We start from the raw sequence: 15,893 nt of genomic DNA, 5'->3' as shown, positions 1-15,893 counted from the left end.
AAACACCCAATTAAGTGCAGTGAAATGATTTTTTGATTGAATCTTCACATGCTTCGATTTAGTGTGGTCGTTTAGCATAATTTACGGGAAAACAATATGATCTAGCTGAAACTTTCTCCAGACCTTCTCTATAGGATGGTTATGCCTCAGGAAAAATTCCCCTAAAATCCCACTGGTGGAACATCCCTTTTTTGGGACATTTCCTTTTTCCCCAGGCAAAACCCTAAGGGCGAAATTTTTTGAAAATTTCAAACTCATTTTCAGACATTATCAAGTATACCATTCGAAAGCTCTCGAAAAACTATATAGAAGACTTTTAAACGGGTATAGCCGATTTCATTACCTAACTCAAGATAATTCACGCAGAAGATGCTATTTATGGTCAATTTTGACCAAAGTGTGGCGAAAAGTGGAACTTGCGCATGGAATATCTCGAGTTAGGTAAGGAAATCAGCTATAACCGTTTAAAAGTCTTCTATATAGTTTTTCGAGAGCTTTCGAATGGTATACATGATATTGTCTGGAAATAAGTTTGAAATTTTCAAAAAATTTCGCCCTTAGGGTTTTGCCTGGGGAAAATAGAAATGTCCCAAAAAAGGGATGTTCCACCAGTGGGATTTTAGGGGAATTTTTCCTGAGGTATAAGCATCCTATAGAGAAGGTCTGGAGAAAGTTTCAGCTAGATCTTATTTTTTTCCTACAAACAGCCTGTATTTTTGTAACACGACCACACTATTGATAACACAATGAATCTATTCTGTTACCTTTATAACGCCCTATCCGCCCACATAAATTCATAATATAGGTTCAAAACGTCCAACGGTTCGTCCGATAAAAACGCAAAACGTCAATATAACTGTTTCAAAATTTTCACTGCACCCGTTCTTTACTTTGTTCTAATACTTTTAGCTGTAAGCATAAAAATTTTGATTTTTCATAAAAAATATTCTATTTACAAATCAAAGGACTGAATATAACATTTTGGAAATCTTTCCACAATGAATCAAAAACAAATTATTAAACTAATGACGCTGAATTTATAAAATGGTGTCGAAATAATACTTGTAAAACTCGTGAAACTACAATAATGATGATGATGATTTAAAACGCTACATAAAATATTTGACCTAAAAATTAAAAACTGTCCCGAGTTGAAGATTTGATATTTAACTGAGGAGTACAATGGAAAATTAACCATAAACACCGTTTGATGGATTGGAGCAAAAACTCACTCTTGTTCTTCTTCGCCAGCCATCGGTTTAACGCGAGCTCGTTGCATAATATCACGGATACGATTTAACGCGATCTGAAAAAGAGTGGAATATTAAGCAGATATTCAATGGGTAAAAGTTGGTTATTGAGATTTATTAACCCTCGGTGATGTAATATTCAACGAGGCGAAGCCGAGTTGAATATACATCACCGAGGGTTAATAAATCCAATAACCAACGAAAACCTATTGAATATATGTTTTATTATATACCTCCAGGCAAAAATAAAACATTAATTATGTCAATGGCCAAACGTTTCACTTAAAACACTCCCATAATCGAACGTTCGAATGTTTTTCTTTTTTAATGATTTTCTTAATTACTTAGAGTCATAAAATTTGTTTATGAAATTGACAAGGGATTTATTTTAATGAATTTCTTTGATAACAACAACAGCAACAAAAAAATCAAACTTTGAAAGCAAAATTTGAAAAAAAATTCTACCGTGGTATAATAGCCATGGTATATCAGGAATTATTCAATGGCCTGTTTTTGCCTACAGGTATATAATAAATAATACTTAAACCACTGAAATATCAAGATTTTTTCGACCAACTTTTAGGTCGTTTATCGGGGTTTCCAAGATATTAAAGCTCCAGGGTAGTAACAGACAAAATGCTACATCCAATGTTATATAAAAGAGCACTTAACTTGATGAAAATGAACACTTTTTGCTGAAAGTGAATGAAAAAATACAAAACGAAGGCAGTGCAAGTACCTGTGTGCCATTGAAGGTACCGGTGATATAGACAGGAACATCGTCACCCCCTTGTTTATCTTTGGGAACTTCAATATCAGTCTGAGCTTTATCTTGTATGTCTTGAACGACTTGTCCCTTCTTTCCAATGATTCGACCAACACACGATCCTGGAACCATGAATTCTGTTCGTAATTGAGCATCGCTGTAAGGTACTTTCATCGTTTCCTTGATTTTTCCAAACACGCATAGAGAAGCCTGTAACGGAAGAAAGGGATGAATGTTATTACCAGCCTTTCTAGAAGAAGAGGTTCTTACTCAATATGTTCTTTTTGCAGTCGGTGCCACCAAGCGCGCCGATTCGATAGCACCCATAGAGGTGGTTCAACTTAATCTCCAATCACAGTTGAAATCTTTTTTTGGAATGGACGCTTTAAAGATTCGATCAATTTTTACTTTAAATACATCATTATACACACCCACATTAGGGTCTATTTAAAAGCAAATACTAAAGAAAGGCATCTTTAAGGCAAGTCTGCACGCAAAGTGAACATAAAGTTTCATACACAAGTTACAAAATTCAAACTTGTTAATTATCGATTATCTTACCCGCCATTGAGCATCGGGCGTTCCTCTAATCTCCACCCTACTTTCACCGCCTTCTTCACCCTTCACCACTCTCACTTGTGCATTACTATATTGTTTCACTTTGTTGATATATCCGCCATTCCGCCCGATGACGGCGCCCACTTCTTTGGTAGGAATGAGGATAGCACAGGTTTCTTCTTCCCCGTATAAGGCTTGAGGTGGGGAGGTCATGACACCGCTGAATGGAGGGTAACCTTGACCAAGAACACCAGGATAAGTGTTTGTGTATGGATAAGGATAGTAACCTGCGTAACCCTAAAATCACAAACAATGACACCAAGTTTTAAGTTGTTAAATGCAAATGAAGGGAAGGTGTTGAAAATTTTGAGATTCTAGCTTTTGCATGTGATAAGAAAAAAACAATTTATCAAATCCCGCAACAAATGAAACAAAAACAAACTTCCTCACTGATACTGGTTAACGAATTCATTACCCAAAGTGCCAGATAATATGAGGTGAAGAGATATCCAAAACCTCTATAAAGTACTCCATAAGAAACGTACCATGGGGTATTGCTGATAGGGGTTTCGGCTGGCAGGATACATCATCTGCATTTGAGGGTAGGAACCAGAAGCATTACCGCCACTGCCGTAATAGTTGTTTGTCTGCCCACCACCACAATATCCGTTACTCTGTGAGGAAAATGGAATTCCAAATCATGTTTATTTATAACATGCACCATTGCAATGTCTTCTGATATTACATAACGGACCCAATAGCTGATTGGGTGTAAGTGACGTAATGACTGATTTTACGTTACTTTCAACCAATCATCTGTTGGGTCGGGGAAGACATTGCAATGACGGTGCATATCATGAATATTACCTTACGTAATGAGGAACTTTTCATTAGTCCATAACACCTTTCACTTCGTAATACTTAGATGCACAAAGAATCATTTCAAATACATGGTCTGTTTTTTCTTGTTGTAGAATTAGCATAAGCAATTCTTTTTTCAAAGAGAAAGGAGCTTAATTATCGCAATGGAGGACAACACTGTCCAATAACAATTCTGAGGTCATTAACCTTTATCCACATTTGTAAGCTACATAAGTGTTGCAATAAAAATCTAATCAGCTTACCACTTGTTGGTTGTTTGTTGAATTCTTTAAATCTTTCTCCATGTAATCGCGCAACCGTTGGCTGATGATTCTCTCTGCAGCAGAAATTGCATCAACCGTTCCTTCAACGGTTATAACTCTCTCTCCTAAAGACACCATCATACCATTGGGACCGAATTGACCTCCTTCGTCGTAACTGAAAGAGAGAAATTTGGTTCATTGGTTCAAATAAATGATAGAATGAACGAAAAAAGTCAAATATTGGCTTATCAAATTTGCTTCTAAAAACGACAATAGCAATTACCTTTTGATAATGAGCTTTTGTTTGCAATTTGCAGTTTAAAAACACAAATTTATTAACTTAAAATTCATCTCTAAACTTATACTTGAAATAAATGATAGAATGCATACTCCAAATATTTAATTTGATAGCCAGATTTTAAACATTTTCAAGCACTTTTTGAAAGTGAGTTTTTCATTCATTTGAACACAACTTTTGAGCTAAGAAAATTAATAATCTTCCCCTTTCCAAGGCAACAATTTTTATTATTTTAGAGTTCAAAGAGAGCGAGAAAATTAAGTCCAGAAGAAAACTTTTTTGTGGCACACCCAATATTAAACCAAATTTGGACTTCAAAATAAGTGTACATACATGGAATTAGAAATGATCAGCTTTTTGATGCCAGATTCTTGTCGAACACTTTTCAAGTTGTTTCCACCTTTGCCAATAATTCTGCCACACAACAGATCATGAGCAAGTAATTTCAATTGAAGGGGCATAGGATCTTCATTTTCTTCACTTTCAAGCTCTGCATTGATTACAGTGAGTAGTTCTTTGATTGCATTTGAAAAAGCTTCAGGATCACCTTTGATGGAGGTTAACGTATCATCCGTTTGTCTCCCTCGTCCACTACCTTTGTCCCTGTGTATGTCAATCCTGGAAAAGTAAAGGTAATTTCAATTGAAAAATGGTGCATCTTCTATTCTTTATCTTGTATCAGAGTAGTGGTAGCTTTATTCCCCTTATAGCATGTGCTGACCTAGGTTATTTACAAAGCGATGCGAATCGTAGTGCGGGGGCACCACTAAACAATGAGCTCTAGTTTAAACAGCCGACTTTCTGCCCTGCCTATTCTAATTGTTAGAGTAGGCAAAAAGTGGGCATAAAGTTGGCAGTTAAAATCTTTGCTTGGAAAAGATTAAAAGAAATCATGCATGCATTGACGGCAAAAGAGGGCATCGACTTTAGACAGCCCACTTTATTATCCACTTTAATTCACAATTAGAATGGGTAGGGCGATAAGTGGACCGTCTAAACTAAAACTGATTTACGATTATGATTTTAACAGTAAAGAGTTTTGGAATTCTAGGAAAGGAATCCTTCAGAATTATTTTATTTAAACCTCTTCCTATCGTCACACTCCCTAAAGTAAAATATAGTATACAAGTATATTCAACCATTTTTAGTTTACTTACTTAGTGTTAGTCTTCTTTTGAATACTGGTGATAGTCGTGCCATTTTTCCCCAGGATCACTTTCACCATGTGACTTGGTATCAGCAATCTGAAAATGATGACAGGATGAATGAATGACAGATGAAAAATGCTGATTCCATTTATTCATCAGTATAAGAAATCTTTTTTTTAATCTTGAAGTTTAAAGGATGGTAGTAAGTTTGAAGATTGTGCGTAGTAGTTTTGGCCTGTTGATTTGACCAGACAAATAAAATAAATATAGAAGAGATAAATTATATTTGGGGCGCATCATGGGTTCTCCTAGAACATGCTTTTGGGAAGCTCTGAGAGCTTTTAATGATAGAAAATCTTTGACTTCATTTAGCAAGGAGAAAAACACAGATTCGTCGTCCACAAACCTGCATGGATATTGATCCATTTGCTGTGGTTGATGTGGCTGTTGCTGCTGGTAACCATAATTGCCTGGTGATTGATCATGCATATGATTCTGATATCTTGGACTTGTGTACCTTCTATTGTATCTACCGCCACCTCTTCGATCATAAGTTTCTCTATGCTGTGGTCTAGATTCTTCTTCATGACTTGCTTCTGCATCACCATTTACTTCCTCTGGCACTGTAACTACTACATTTGATCCCATGACATCTATACCTACAAATTCAAGATTGACTTAATATACTAACACTCTGCATGAAGGACATACCAAGAGATTCAGCATACCCTTTGCCTTGGTTTAGTAATGGCAAATGGAAATTCCTTCATTTTTCAAATTTTCCATTTTTCAAAGTAAAATTTCATACAAATTTAATTGTGATCCTATTGATAAGCCTATCCCTGCTGGTGGGGGTTCAGGGGGCAAACACCCCGAAAGCCCTGGGATATTTGATTTTCTCACCCTAAAAAATTGCTAAATTAGTTTTACATTTTATTTACACTCGACCGTCAACTGCTCTTACTTGGGATGATTGGTCGAAACATTGGGACAGTTGATTACCATGAAGTCGGGTAACTTGCATCAGTGGAGGGAAACCAATTTTCAGATCATGGCAGATTTCATCGAGATCTCGGGGGCAGCACCTTCTTACCAGGGCAGGGGCAGAAAGTGCAAGATCCAAGAACCCAAGGGCAGCATCTACAGACCACCGCCAACGGCCAACATCTTTTTTTCTGTAAATGATTTTGATAAGTAGTTAAAAATCAGGGACCTTAATAAGTTTATGCCCAATCGACCGCCCTTTTGGCAAAACACGGTCTTCTGTCCTGAAAAATAATGCCCTCAACACTATTGAACATCTCAATTGCGGTACCAAAACACAGCACAGAAAAATTCAGGGGCAGAGATTCAGCACACAAAAAATATCTCAGGGGCAGCTCTGCCACGATCTGAAAACTGGGAGGGAAACTTGCATAGCCATCAAATGACTGACCAATCAAAGCAGCAAAATTTCAAGACAAATGAACTATGCAGCTCTGCTCACAGCTCTACTATCATTTTTGTTTTGATTTAACTTTGTATTTTAATGACCAGCCAGGTTATCATTTGAGCGCTATGCATGTTAGCCTCCACTGATACAAGTTACCCAATCTCACGGTATCTGGCTTGTATTTTCACTTACAGTTAAATTTCCAGACGATGTCAATCAAAGGAATTGAACGCCGATTCAATTGAACGCAATTTGAAATTGAATATTACCCAAGATTTGCCGTTCGATTGCTGCGATTAAGTTTGATTGTATTAGATTTTATTCGCTTTCGTATGTTACTTTTATGCGCTCGGCCACCCACACTAAAAAGCTTTAATACACCATCCATTAACTCAAATCAAATGAAATGGTGGCCGCATTGCCGTCACATGTTTTGTCAGATAGTCCCAAGTTAGAGCAGTTGACGATATGTAGTTATATAGCGGTTGAGGAAGAGGGACTTAAACCTGGCATCATGAAATTGGGCGTTAGAATGACAGTGTGCCTCTCTCATCTTGAAAAGCTTTAACTTGCGCCAATATCTTACTTTATATTCGCTCCAGTCCCTAAGTTTCTAAGTAAAATCTTAATTATCACCCAAGAAAGTTTCTTTTTATGTCTATTTCTTTTAAATAGATAGTCCCAGCCTTATCCCTCCTTCATCAATAAAGCTTCCTATATACCTTTTGTCCTTCAGAAAAACCAAACATGTTGGCCTTATTTGTTTGCTTTCAGTTCCTGTAGCCACTAGTGTGACCCCCTGTAATTCTATTTTATTCCGCACGGGTTTTTCAATCGAGATGTCACATGACTCAAATCCCGCAGTCTTATTGGACTAGAGAAAGCAAAAGTGAAATCGTGCAATCTGATTGGATGAAAAAAAGACTGTGGGAACTGGAACCAAAAATAATTCTCATTCTAAAACAAGATGGTGGCGAGAAAAGCACGTCTTTTGCTTTGGACAAAAGGTTGTAAATGCTGGTTGATTTTAAGGTTTTATTTTATCTTATCTTATCTCATTTACTTTAATTAGCAGAGACTTCTTCAATATTTTGGGAAGGTAAGTCTATAAAAGTTATTTGTTTTTCGGTGGAAAAAGTGTTTAAAAAAGTTTTTTGTGCTCAAGGTTTATTTTTCTTCACAAATTTTTGTCTTCAATCTTAAATAGATGAAAGAGTATTTCACTGATGGTTATGATTTTTTCACAAACCATAGTAAAACTATTTAGGAACTTGGACCTTTTTACAGAATTTCAAAAAATCTATTAGTTCTGGAGATATAAAGTGTAGCTCTAACGCTAAAAAGGCATCTAATAACATGAAAACCAAAATATGATTCTTCAATGGGAATCAAAACTATAAAGTGCACTTACAAACATCAATTTGTCAGATCTAACAAAATTTATAACGACACTGGCATCTTTGACAATAAAACAAACAACATTCTGTCAAGAGCCTTGTAAACATTCCAACAACTTCCATCGAAATGATCTATCACAGCTCAGTCTACCATTTTTAGCGCGGTCAGAGGATTGAGCCGAGAACTCTCACAGAGCGCCCGAGCTCCCACGCGGCGCCCACCGCGGGATGAAAAACTTCAATCTGTCAATCATTTTCTCAAGTGAAGAGTACGCGAAGCGATTCTAGCTTTACGATAGTGCCGCAGATCATCAATGGATAGTATTCAATTATCATTATCCCTTTATTTTCATTCCTAGAACTTTTGCAAAAAAAAGGAAAAATAGAAAAGTTGTATTTTTTACTGCTCTATTCACATACTGAATTTGAAAGGTCTTCTATGTGGCGTTTTTTGCAAACTTCAAAAAACTGATTTTTGTCCCACCTTTGCGGGATTTTGGCTCAAGTGCTTGAGTGCAGCATAGGGTAAAAAGTCCAAATATGCGTTTCCCGTAATTTTTGTATGAAGAGTTAGGTCTACACTGATGTGATATATTGAAAAGTTTAGACATATTAGTAGTTCGCGTTCGCATTTCACGTTCCCAAACCAAAAGTAATAACTCCCTCACTCCGAATATATTTGACGTGCTGTGCACTATCCCCCCCAGCCTGGAATGGGCCATTCCAGAAATTTTTTTTACTCCCCTGTCGGACGACGTGCATTTTAAAATTCTATCTAGCCTTGGAAATAATTTTTCTTTTCCAGTGGCAGTGGTGGTCGGAAATTCCAATAAAAATCCATGTACTCTTTTTTGCCTTTTTTAATTCAATTAATTGTCTTGGAAATTCATACGTTTTTTTCGCTCATCTTGGAAATTTCGAATTTTGGTAAAAACTTTTGCCCTCTGAAGTCCTGTGTCGTCCGCCCCCATGTTACAGACAAATTCTGGAAGGACCCTCCTGCCACTCCGGAAACGGCCAGAGCAATAAGTGTCGTTTCTTTCATGCTCCGGAACACAGGAAGATTCTGGAGCACTTCGGGTGTTCCAAAGGTACAGTTTCAGCGATTGGTCTGCACTGGAACTCCGGAAATTTCCGGAGAAGATATTCGCGATATAATTACGATAGCGCTTGCAGTGCTGATCATGCATGTGAGAACTAACTGCGCATGAGTGTATTTAAAAAAATCAGCCTACTCATGGAAGTGAAACCTCACGTTATTTAATTTTTTCGATACTTCGACCAGTGATGCTTCTGAATATAATGTGACAAATTCAAACCATGTTTAAACGGTTTTTTAGAACGTGTTAAAAATCACTTGCTCTGGAAGCACCGGAAGAGCTCCGGAACTTTCTGGAGAGAAAAATAGTGTTTTTTAAGCTGCTCCGGAAAACTCTGGAAGTTTCAGGAGCGCCGGGAGGATCCTATTCTGGAATGGCGCTCAATAGAGCTAGAGGCAGGGGATCTCAAGTCTCTGGACTAGCACTACTTAATAGACCTTTTCGCCTTTCCATCCGCAATATTGAATTGTATGCAAAAATTATGGTGGCCGAATTGCAGTGGTGAAATTACCTTAGAAAGTATGCAAAACATATGCAAAAAGAAAGTATTAATGTAAAACTTACATGCATAATTGGCATTATATTAAAGTGTAATCTTGTAGAAGAAAGATTAAATTTGCTTCTTCTGAAAACTAGAAATAATCAAATTCGCTCATCTCTTAGAACAAGCACTTCAAAAAACCATAACATTAGACATAAACTCAAGCTGAAAAATCACCCACGTAGGACAAAAATATTCCTAATTTGGCTGGACGGTAAATTATTCTCCTGGGAATAGAACCATCAGACGATCAAATCAAAACATTGATTTGAACCCGCTGAATGTGTGACGTCATAATTACTGCTTTTCAATTTGCGTCACGTTTTGAAAGTTTGATGTGTGTACTCCGTCTTGGTGGAATTCTTTAATGGCATGAAAACAGAATATGCAATGTCTTTAAGAACAAATTTCTAAAAGGCTTTTGTTGTTCTGTAAATATTTCTTTTTGGATTAAGAAATTCCATCTTTTATTGTTCTAATGATTATAATATTTCTTAACAGTTAGTCACACTAGGAAATCTAGCTCTCAGAAAAAACACCATCAGTCATCTACAGGATGTATTTGCACAACAAGGATGATTCAGTTACCTGAATCAAGTTCGCAAGACAATTAATCAAAACTTGAAAGTTTGAAACAAAATAAAACGTGCAGCAGGCAAAATCAACCAACTAAAATTTGTCATTCAATTCCCGAGACAGCGCTTCGATTTTTAAGGCCTTGTTTATACGCTAAAGTAAAAATAATTCCACACATGTAAATGGGTCATTGTTTGAGGTCCGGCAAAATTTCCGGGAAACAGCGGGTGCGCGGATCTAGGTGGGTTCCGCCTCCCCCGATCTTTTTCTTGGGAAGTTGATCTTCAAATTAGTTTTGAAGGTTGGCTTGGCTCAAATTTTTTCATCTATGGCTCAAATTTTAGGCAATTTCTCATAGTTTCTGAAAATGTTAATTTCATTAAAAAGCGCCGGGTTATTTTTTCATGAATCTCTTTAGAAGTTTTGCGGCGCATTTTTTTGCTTGAGAGTCAAGTAGAGTACCCTGCCCAGTTGGCGACCAAAATTTTTTTGATTCAAAATTTTCACTTACTTTTTACTTTTTTGAAAATCCTTCTCAACCAACGGTTAGACAACTTTTAACATGTCTTCGTGTTTGTTTTGATTTTTTATTTGAGGCGATCTTCTTAGAATAAAAAACTTTCGAAGCGAGAGGCACTAGTGCCCAGTTCCCGACCGACGTACCACCAGTCTGCTACCGATCGCAAGAAGGAAAAAATCAGTGCTCTACTTACAGGTAAGGTAGAATTAATTGATCAGGATGATAAAAAAACTCATAAGCTTTCCCGTATTACATTTATTTACACTCGTTTTTTTGTTTTAAAATAGCTTACTTACATTTCCCTTCGGCATGTTTATTCAGAATTTTTCTTCAAGTCGCCATTTTTTTCTATAGTTTGTTTTGTTTTATTTTGAAAGTGGCGGTCTATGGAGAGTCTTCATTTGATAAAAATGCGGGAATTTTTTGTCTGTTTTTTTCTCTTCGCGTCTGGAATGTTTTGATCGCAATGTAGAGTCTTCTTTTTCATTTTTTGAGTTTGGTTGGTCGCAGACTGGACATCAAATTTTGAAGCTGATTGTATCAACTTTTTTATCAATATTTCAAACAAAGGAAACTGTATCGAGCTGATTTTTACAGAAATGCTTTCTAACATATTCATCGTTTTGGACAAGTATTTTTTGGAGTGGGAGTTGAAGCGTTTTTTCTTACGAAGCTTTTTTGTCCACAGGTAGCCATTTTTTATTTTTTTCGAAAAATCCGGGTTTTTCATGTGCTTCCGTGCAAAGTTGGATCTTTCGGATTCTACTCGTTCTTTTCTAGAACTTTTTTTACACAGTACGGGAAATAGGTCAAGGCAGATTACTACCAAAAGAAATTCTCAAGAGGTTTGTTTTTGCATGACTTTTCTGGGTTCAAAGACGTTCGGTCGCAAACACTAGACCGGTCGCCAACTCTGGGCAGGGGCTATCTTTCGCAGCATTTTAAAATCTTTGATACGCATTTTGGCGGGAAGCTAGTGTGACTAACTGCTTAATAAGATGCTTTTTTGACTTTTTAATCTTTTTGTAAACTTGCATATGTTTTGCATATTTCCAACTAAATCCAACCACGGCTTTTTCGTTCCTCTATTTTTGCATACAATTCAAGATGGCGGATGGAAAGGCGAAAAGGTCTATCCTGAATAAAACAGATTTAATCATGATCTTACCATTTAAATTATCCATAGCTTGTATTGCCTCCTCCTGACTTTTGAAAGTAACAATCACAGACGAGGAGGAATCTTCTTCACTTTTTATTTCATCATATTTCAAATTGCATTGGCTCATCAAATGGATCAATGTTTCAAGAATTGGACCTTCCGTGGTTTCCCCATCCTTTTGAATTTCGATTGAGAGTTGAGACATCTTTTTAACCAAATTGCAGAGTGAGGATTTAGAATTGAGCAGAGGGCCAAAAGCTTGGAAATTTGAGCGCTTTACCTTTCTTCGCTAGCAGCAACTTTCATGTTTTGTTGTTCACATGTGAAGCTAGCCTGGATATCCAAGCTCAAAATTTAAGAAAAAACAAAATTTACCTCAACATACAAAGTTCTTAAATTATAGAGCTTGGTCTCCCTAGAGAATGAAAGTGAAAACCCATGTTTCCTAGCCAACCCAGGGCAGCAAAACAGAAATTAATAAAAAGCAGTCTTACAAGATCTAAAACTATTTAAAACATCCAAAGATTACACCAAAGTCCATGAAAAAGTTTGCATGCATTATCATGACCAACCATGTTTTCTTGGAAAATGAACTTGCCTCTGTTTTCTTCTTTTTCATGTTTTCATGTAACAGAAAGCCCTATCTTCACTAGCAACTGGAGGATTATCCTATTTTTGTTTCAGAATTTCTCCGCACCATGTAGATCGGTCCTTACGGCTTTAGCGAAGTGAGCGCAAGCAAGCGGACTGCATTCTCATATGAGAATGCAAATCGCTCTAGGGAGACCAGGCTGTAAATCAGAACATAAAATATCTAAAGCTAGACTGTGAAATAATTTACAGCCTGGATATCCAGGCTAATGTGAAGCCGCCATTATGAACCCGTTTCTTCAATGTTGCATATTCTTTCGGAGATAAAAGCTCTAAACTGAAATGAGTTGTAAATGATGTTATCCCCATAATAATTAAGCTGGTTTAATTTCCATTATTTTTGCACGATCAGCAAAAATACAAAAAGTACCTGTTTTCGCTAACACTATTTGCGCGCCAAAAAGGTAACTCGTTTACGTCAAAAGGGAGAATGGGTTTCGGGGGTTACAAAAATCCAATTCACTCTCTGGTTCAAAGGGTTCAAAATTCGCGAAAATCGAAATTTCCCTCTCTCAAACTGTCAAAGGGTCTTGGTTTTCAAAAATTTGGATACCAAGCAAAATGGAGTGAAAATCGACAAAATTTTCTGGGAAAAGTCTCTCTAAGGGTCTCAAAAAGCGTCATTTTTTCAATTTTCGATTTTTGGCTCGGCTACCCGTCTCGCAAACCCCAGAGAAAGATTCGAATATTACAGATTTGAATCAATCCAACTAACGCTGGCTATCCACCAAATGTTCGCTCTCACAACAATCAAATCATGCATGGACAATATGAATATCCGGGGGGCGGGTACTACCCTTCTCGACCGACGGGGGTGCTCCGCTGAGGTTCGAAAAATGGACCCTACGTGGGTCTCGAAATTTGCGAAAAAAGTGACCCTGAATGGGACTGAAATTACAAAATGTTCTCAAATTTTCTACTTTTTCCCCAAATTTTCCAAAAATAGGCACCCAACGAGGGACTGATTTTTCTATTTTGGTTTTTTTGCGACCCTCTACCTGGGACTCCTGGAGGTAAAAAAGGTACCCTGACCAGCGGGGGACAAGCTGGAGTTTTTACAAGCTCTCGTTTGATTTGGTTGGTCGTTAACCTGTAATAAAACAATTTTGTTACTTTTTCTAAAGAACGCGTCATCTCTATTACTTCAAATAACCAATAATTAGTGAAGTCTCTTGTAAAAACTCCAGCCCATCCAGACCAGCGGAGCATCCCCGTAACCCATCTTGCCCTAGTAACCCCCCCGGATGAATATGTAAGAGTTTACACTTCCATAAAATTTATTCGAAATATATCAATAAAACTTTCGTAAGTTAATGTTCGAGCGCGATAACTGCGGTTTCAGCATTACCATTACAAGAGGGGGGAGGGGGCGTACGGTATTTCGGAATTAAAGTTTTTATCCCTCTTTTTCGGAATTCATACATGAAAAATCAAATTTGATGAAAAATTAGTCAAAACGAGGAATAATACCCAAAAAATCGGTATCGCAAGTATTTTTTTTACTGAATTTCGGAAATTTTGGCAAAATTACAAAGTTCCTTCATTGGGTATTTCCATTTCGGAGGAATTCACGGCTTCTAGGCTATATTCTCCGAGAAAAGTTTATGCTTCATATTCTCAGTCTTATCGGAACAATCCTGAGCTCCTGGAACCTGAGCTCCTAAGATTATAAGTTTTATATCTCATGTGGAAACTCTGCATTCCAGAAGAAAATTAGAGCACCTAAAAATCATTTTTTTGAATGGACACACCGTTTGAGGCTAAAGAATTACAAAACAACAAAGAGTCTCGGAATTTTAGTTTCTGTAAGTGTGAGAGTGCAGCCCTTGGGTAGGTATTTTGGACTTCGGAAAGTGCACTGTAAGAGTTGATTTGTGAGCAAGTGGGAAAAAGTGCACTGTAAGGGTGTAAAATTTGGGAACATATCAAATTTTGAGGTAAAATTTGAGAAATTGCAAAAAATTTTGCCCTGAAAAGGGCAAAAAAATTCGAAAAATTACACTATAAGGGTCGATTTTCAGCCAAATTTAGCATCCTCTTTATCAAAACTAAACAATAGCCAAATACTAAACTGCACAAACGATTCGATTTCTTTATATGTAAAATAGTTAAAATTTTGATCTCTTAAGATCAAGTGGGATATATTTTAAGATTTACTACACATCAATATACAAAAAGAATATCTACATAATATCATAAAAGGTAAAATCTTCATTAATCTTCCCCTGGTAAACTTTGACTTAGAATTAAGCTCAAAAAAATACAATTCCTGGAAATTGCAGATTAAACAGAAACATAAAAGCAAAATGTTCATTGGTATTAATCAAGAATATTTTAAACAGTGGTGTCTCTATAACTCAAACATGCACGAAGAACACAAATCTGTTCGAATAAGGGAAATTTCGAGTTTTGAAGATTGGTTTATAAGGCATTGTTAACTGAAGGAACCAGAAGACTTTTTCGAGTTAACAGAGACTCCACTGTGCAAAACAAAATTGTATTCAAATGCCAAAAGGAAGTTACGGGCATCTGGTAGATGATTTCGAAAGAATGCGCGCAAAAAGTGAAATGTGAAAATTAAAAAAGTTACTGAAAGGATTAATTGTAAACCGTAAAATCATGAAAATATAAAAAATTCTAAGATTCCTATTTCAGCTTAAAATTTCTATCGAAAAAAACCTTTTCACGAAAACGTGATAACATCTATCTACTTTAGTCGTAGAAATTTTAGCGAGACTAATTTTAGCGTTTTAACGAGTTTTCCTTATTTTCGCTAAAATAAATCTCGCTAAAACACGCCGAATCGACAGATCGCTAAAATTTATCCACGCGAAATTTCTGGTTACATTGCCTTGATACATTTTTATCAATAGGAAGAGTTTCAGTGCAAAGAAATGCTAGAAAACGAATTAAATCAATAATGTAATACGAGTATTCGCTAATATTTATCCACGCGAAATTTTTTAAATCGTGATTCGCTAAAATAAACCCAAAGAAAATCAAGATTTTCCTGACTCGCTAATATACGCTAAAATTTGTCTCGCTAAAATTTCTACGATTAAAGCCGGTGACAGTGGCAGAAAAATCCTTAGCTTCAAGTTGCCAAAATTTCCCTGACCAATACTCCATATAGATTCAAATGCAAGAAGTTCCACCTTCAGATTTTACCTTCCCTTACGTAAGAACTGACGATTTAAGAACACTGGAACCATATTAGGATTTGAAGTATAAAAAATCTAATAAAATTTGAGCCTATTTGGATAAAATAAACTATTAGAATTAAACCTAAAAAAATTGATGCCATTTCAAAGATTCAAAGTTGGAAACTTAATTATTAGTTGGTTGGTTTGTTTTAATTTTTCAAGTTCTCATC

The 15,893-nt window shown here is 36.5% G+C and overlaps 1 protein-coding gene across 1 annotated transcript; it reads right to left on the bottom strand.

Annotated features, from left to right (window-relative positions):
- Positions 1-733: 733 nt before the first annotated feature.
- On the bottom strand, positions 734-12,193 carry LOC136799534 (insulin-like growth factor 2 mRNA-binding protein 2). Its single transcript, XM_067056252.1, has 9 exons — positions 11,879-12,193; positions 5,551-5,803; positions 5,154-5,240; positions 4,330-4,614; positions 3,699-3,873; positions 3,120-3,248; positions 2,578-2,871; positions 1,990-2,226; positions 734-1,306 (listed from the first exon to the last, which is right to left on the bottom strand). The coding sequence occupies exons 1-9, from the start codon at positions 12,072-12,074 to the stop codon at positions 1,229-1,231; spliced, it is 1,734 nt and encodes a 577-aa protein (XP_066912353.1). The 5' UTR covers positions 12,075-12,193; the 3' UTR covers positions 734-1,228.
- Positions 12,194-15,893: the final 3,700 nt, after the last annotated feature.

Source organism: Clytia hemisphaerica, unplaced genomic scaffold (genome assembly GCF_902728285.1).
Source record: "Clytia hemisphaerica strain Z4C2 unplaced genomic scaffold, Clytia hemisphaerica genome assembly, whole genome shotgun sequence".
Taxonomy (NCBI): Eukaryota; Metazoa; Cnidaria; class Hydrozoa; order Leptothecata; family Clytiidae; genus Clytia; species Clytia hemisphaerica.
Note: the sequence above shows the minus strand (reverse complement) of the source record. Positions and strands in the feature narration are given on the sequence as shown.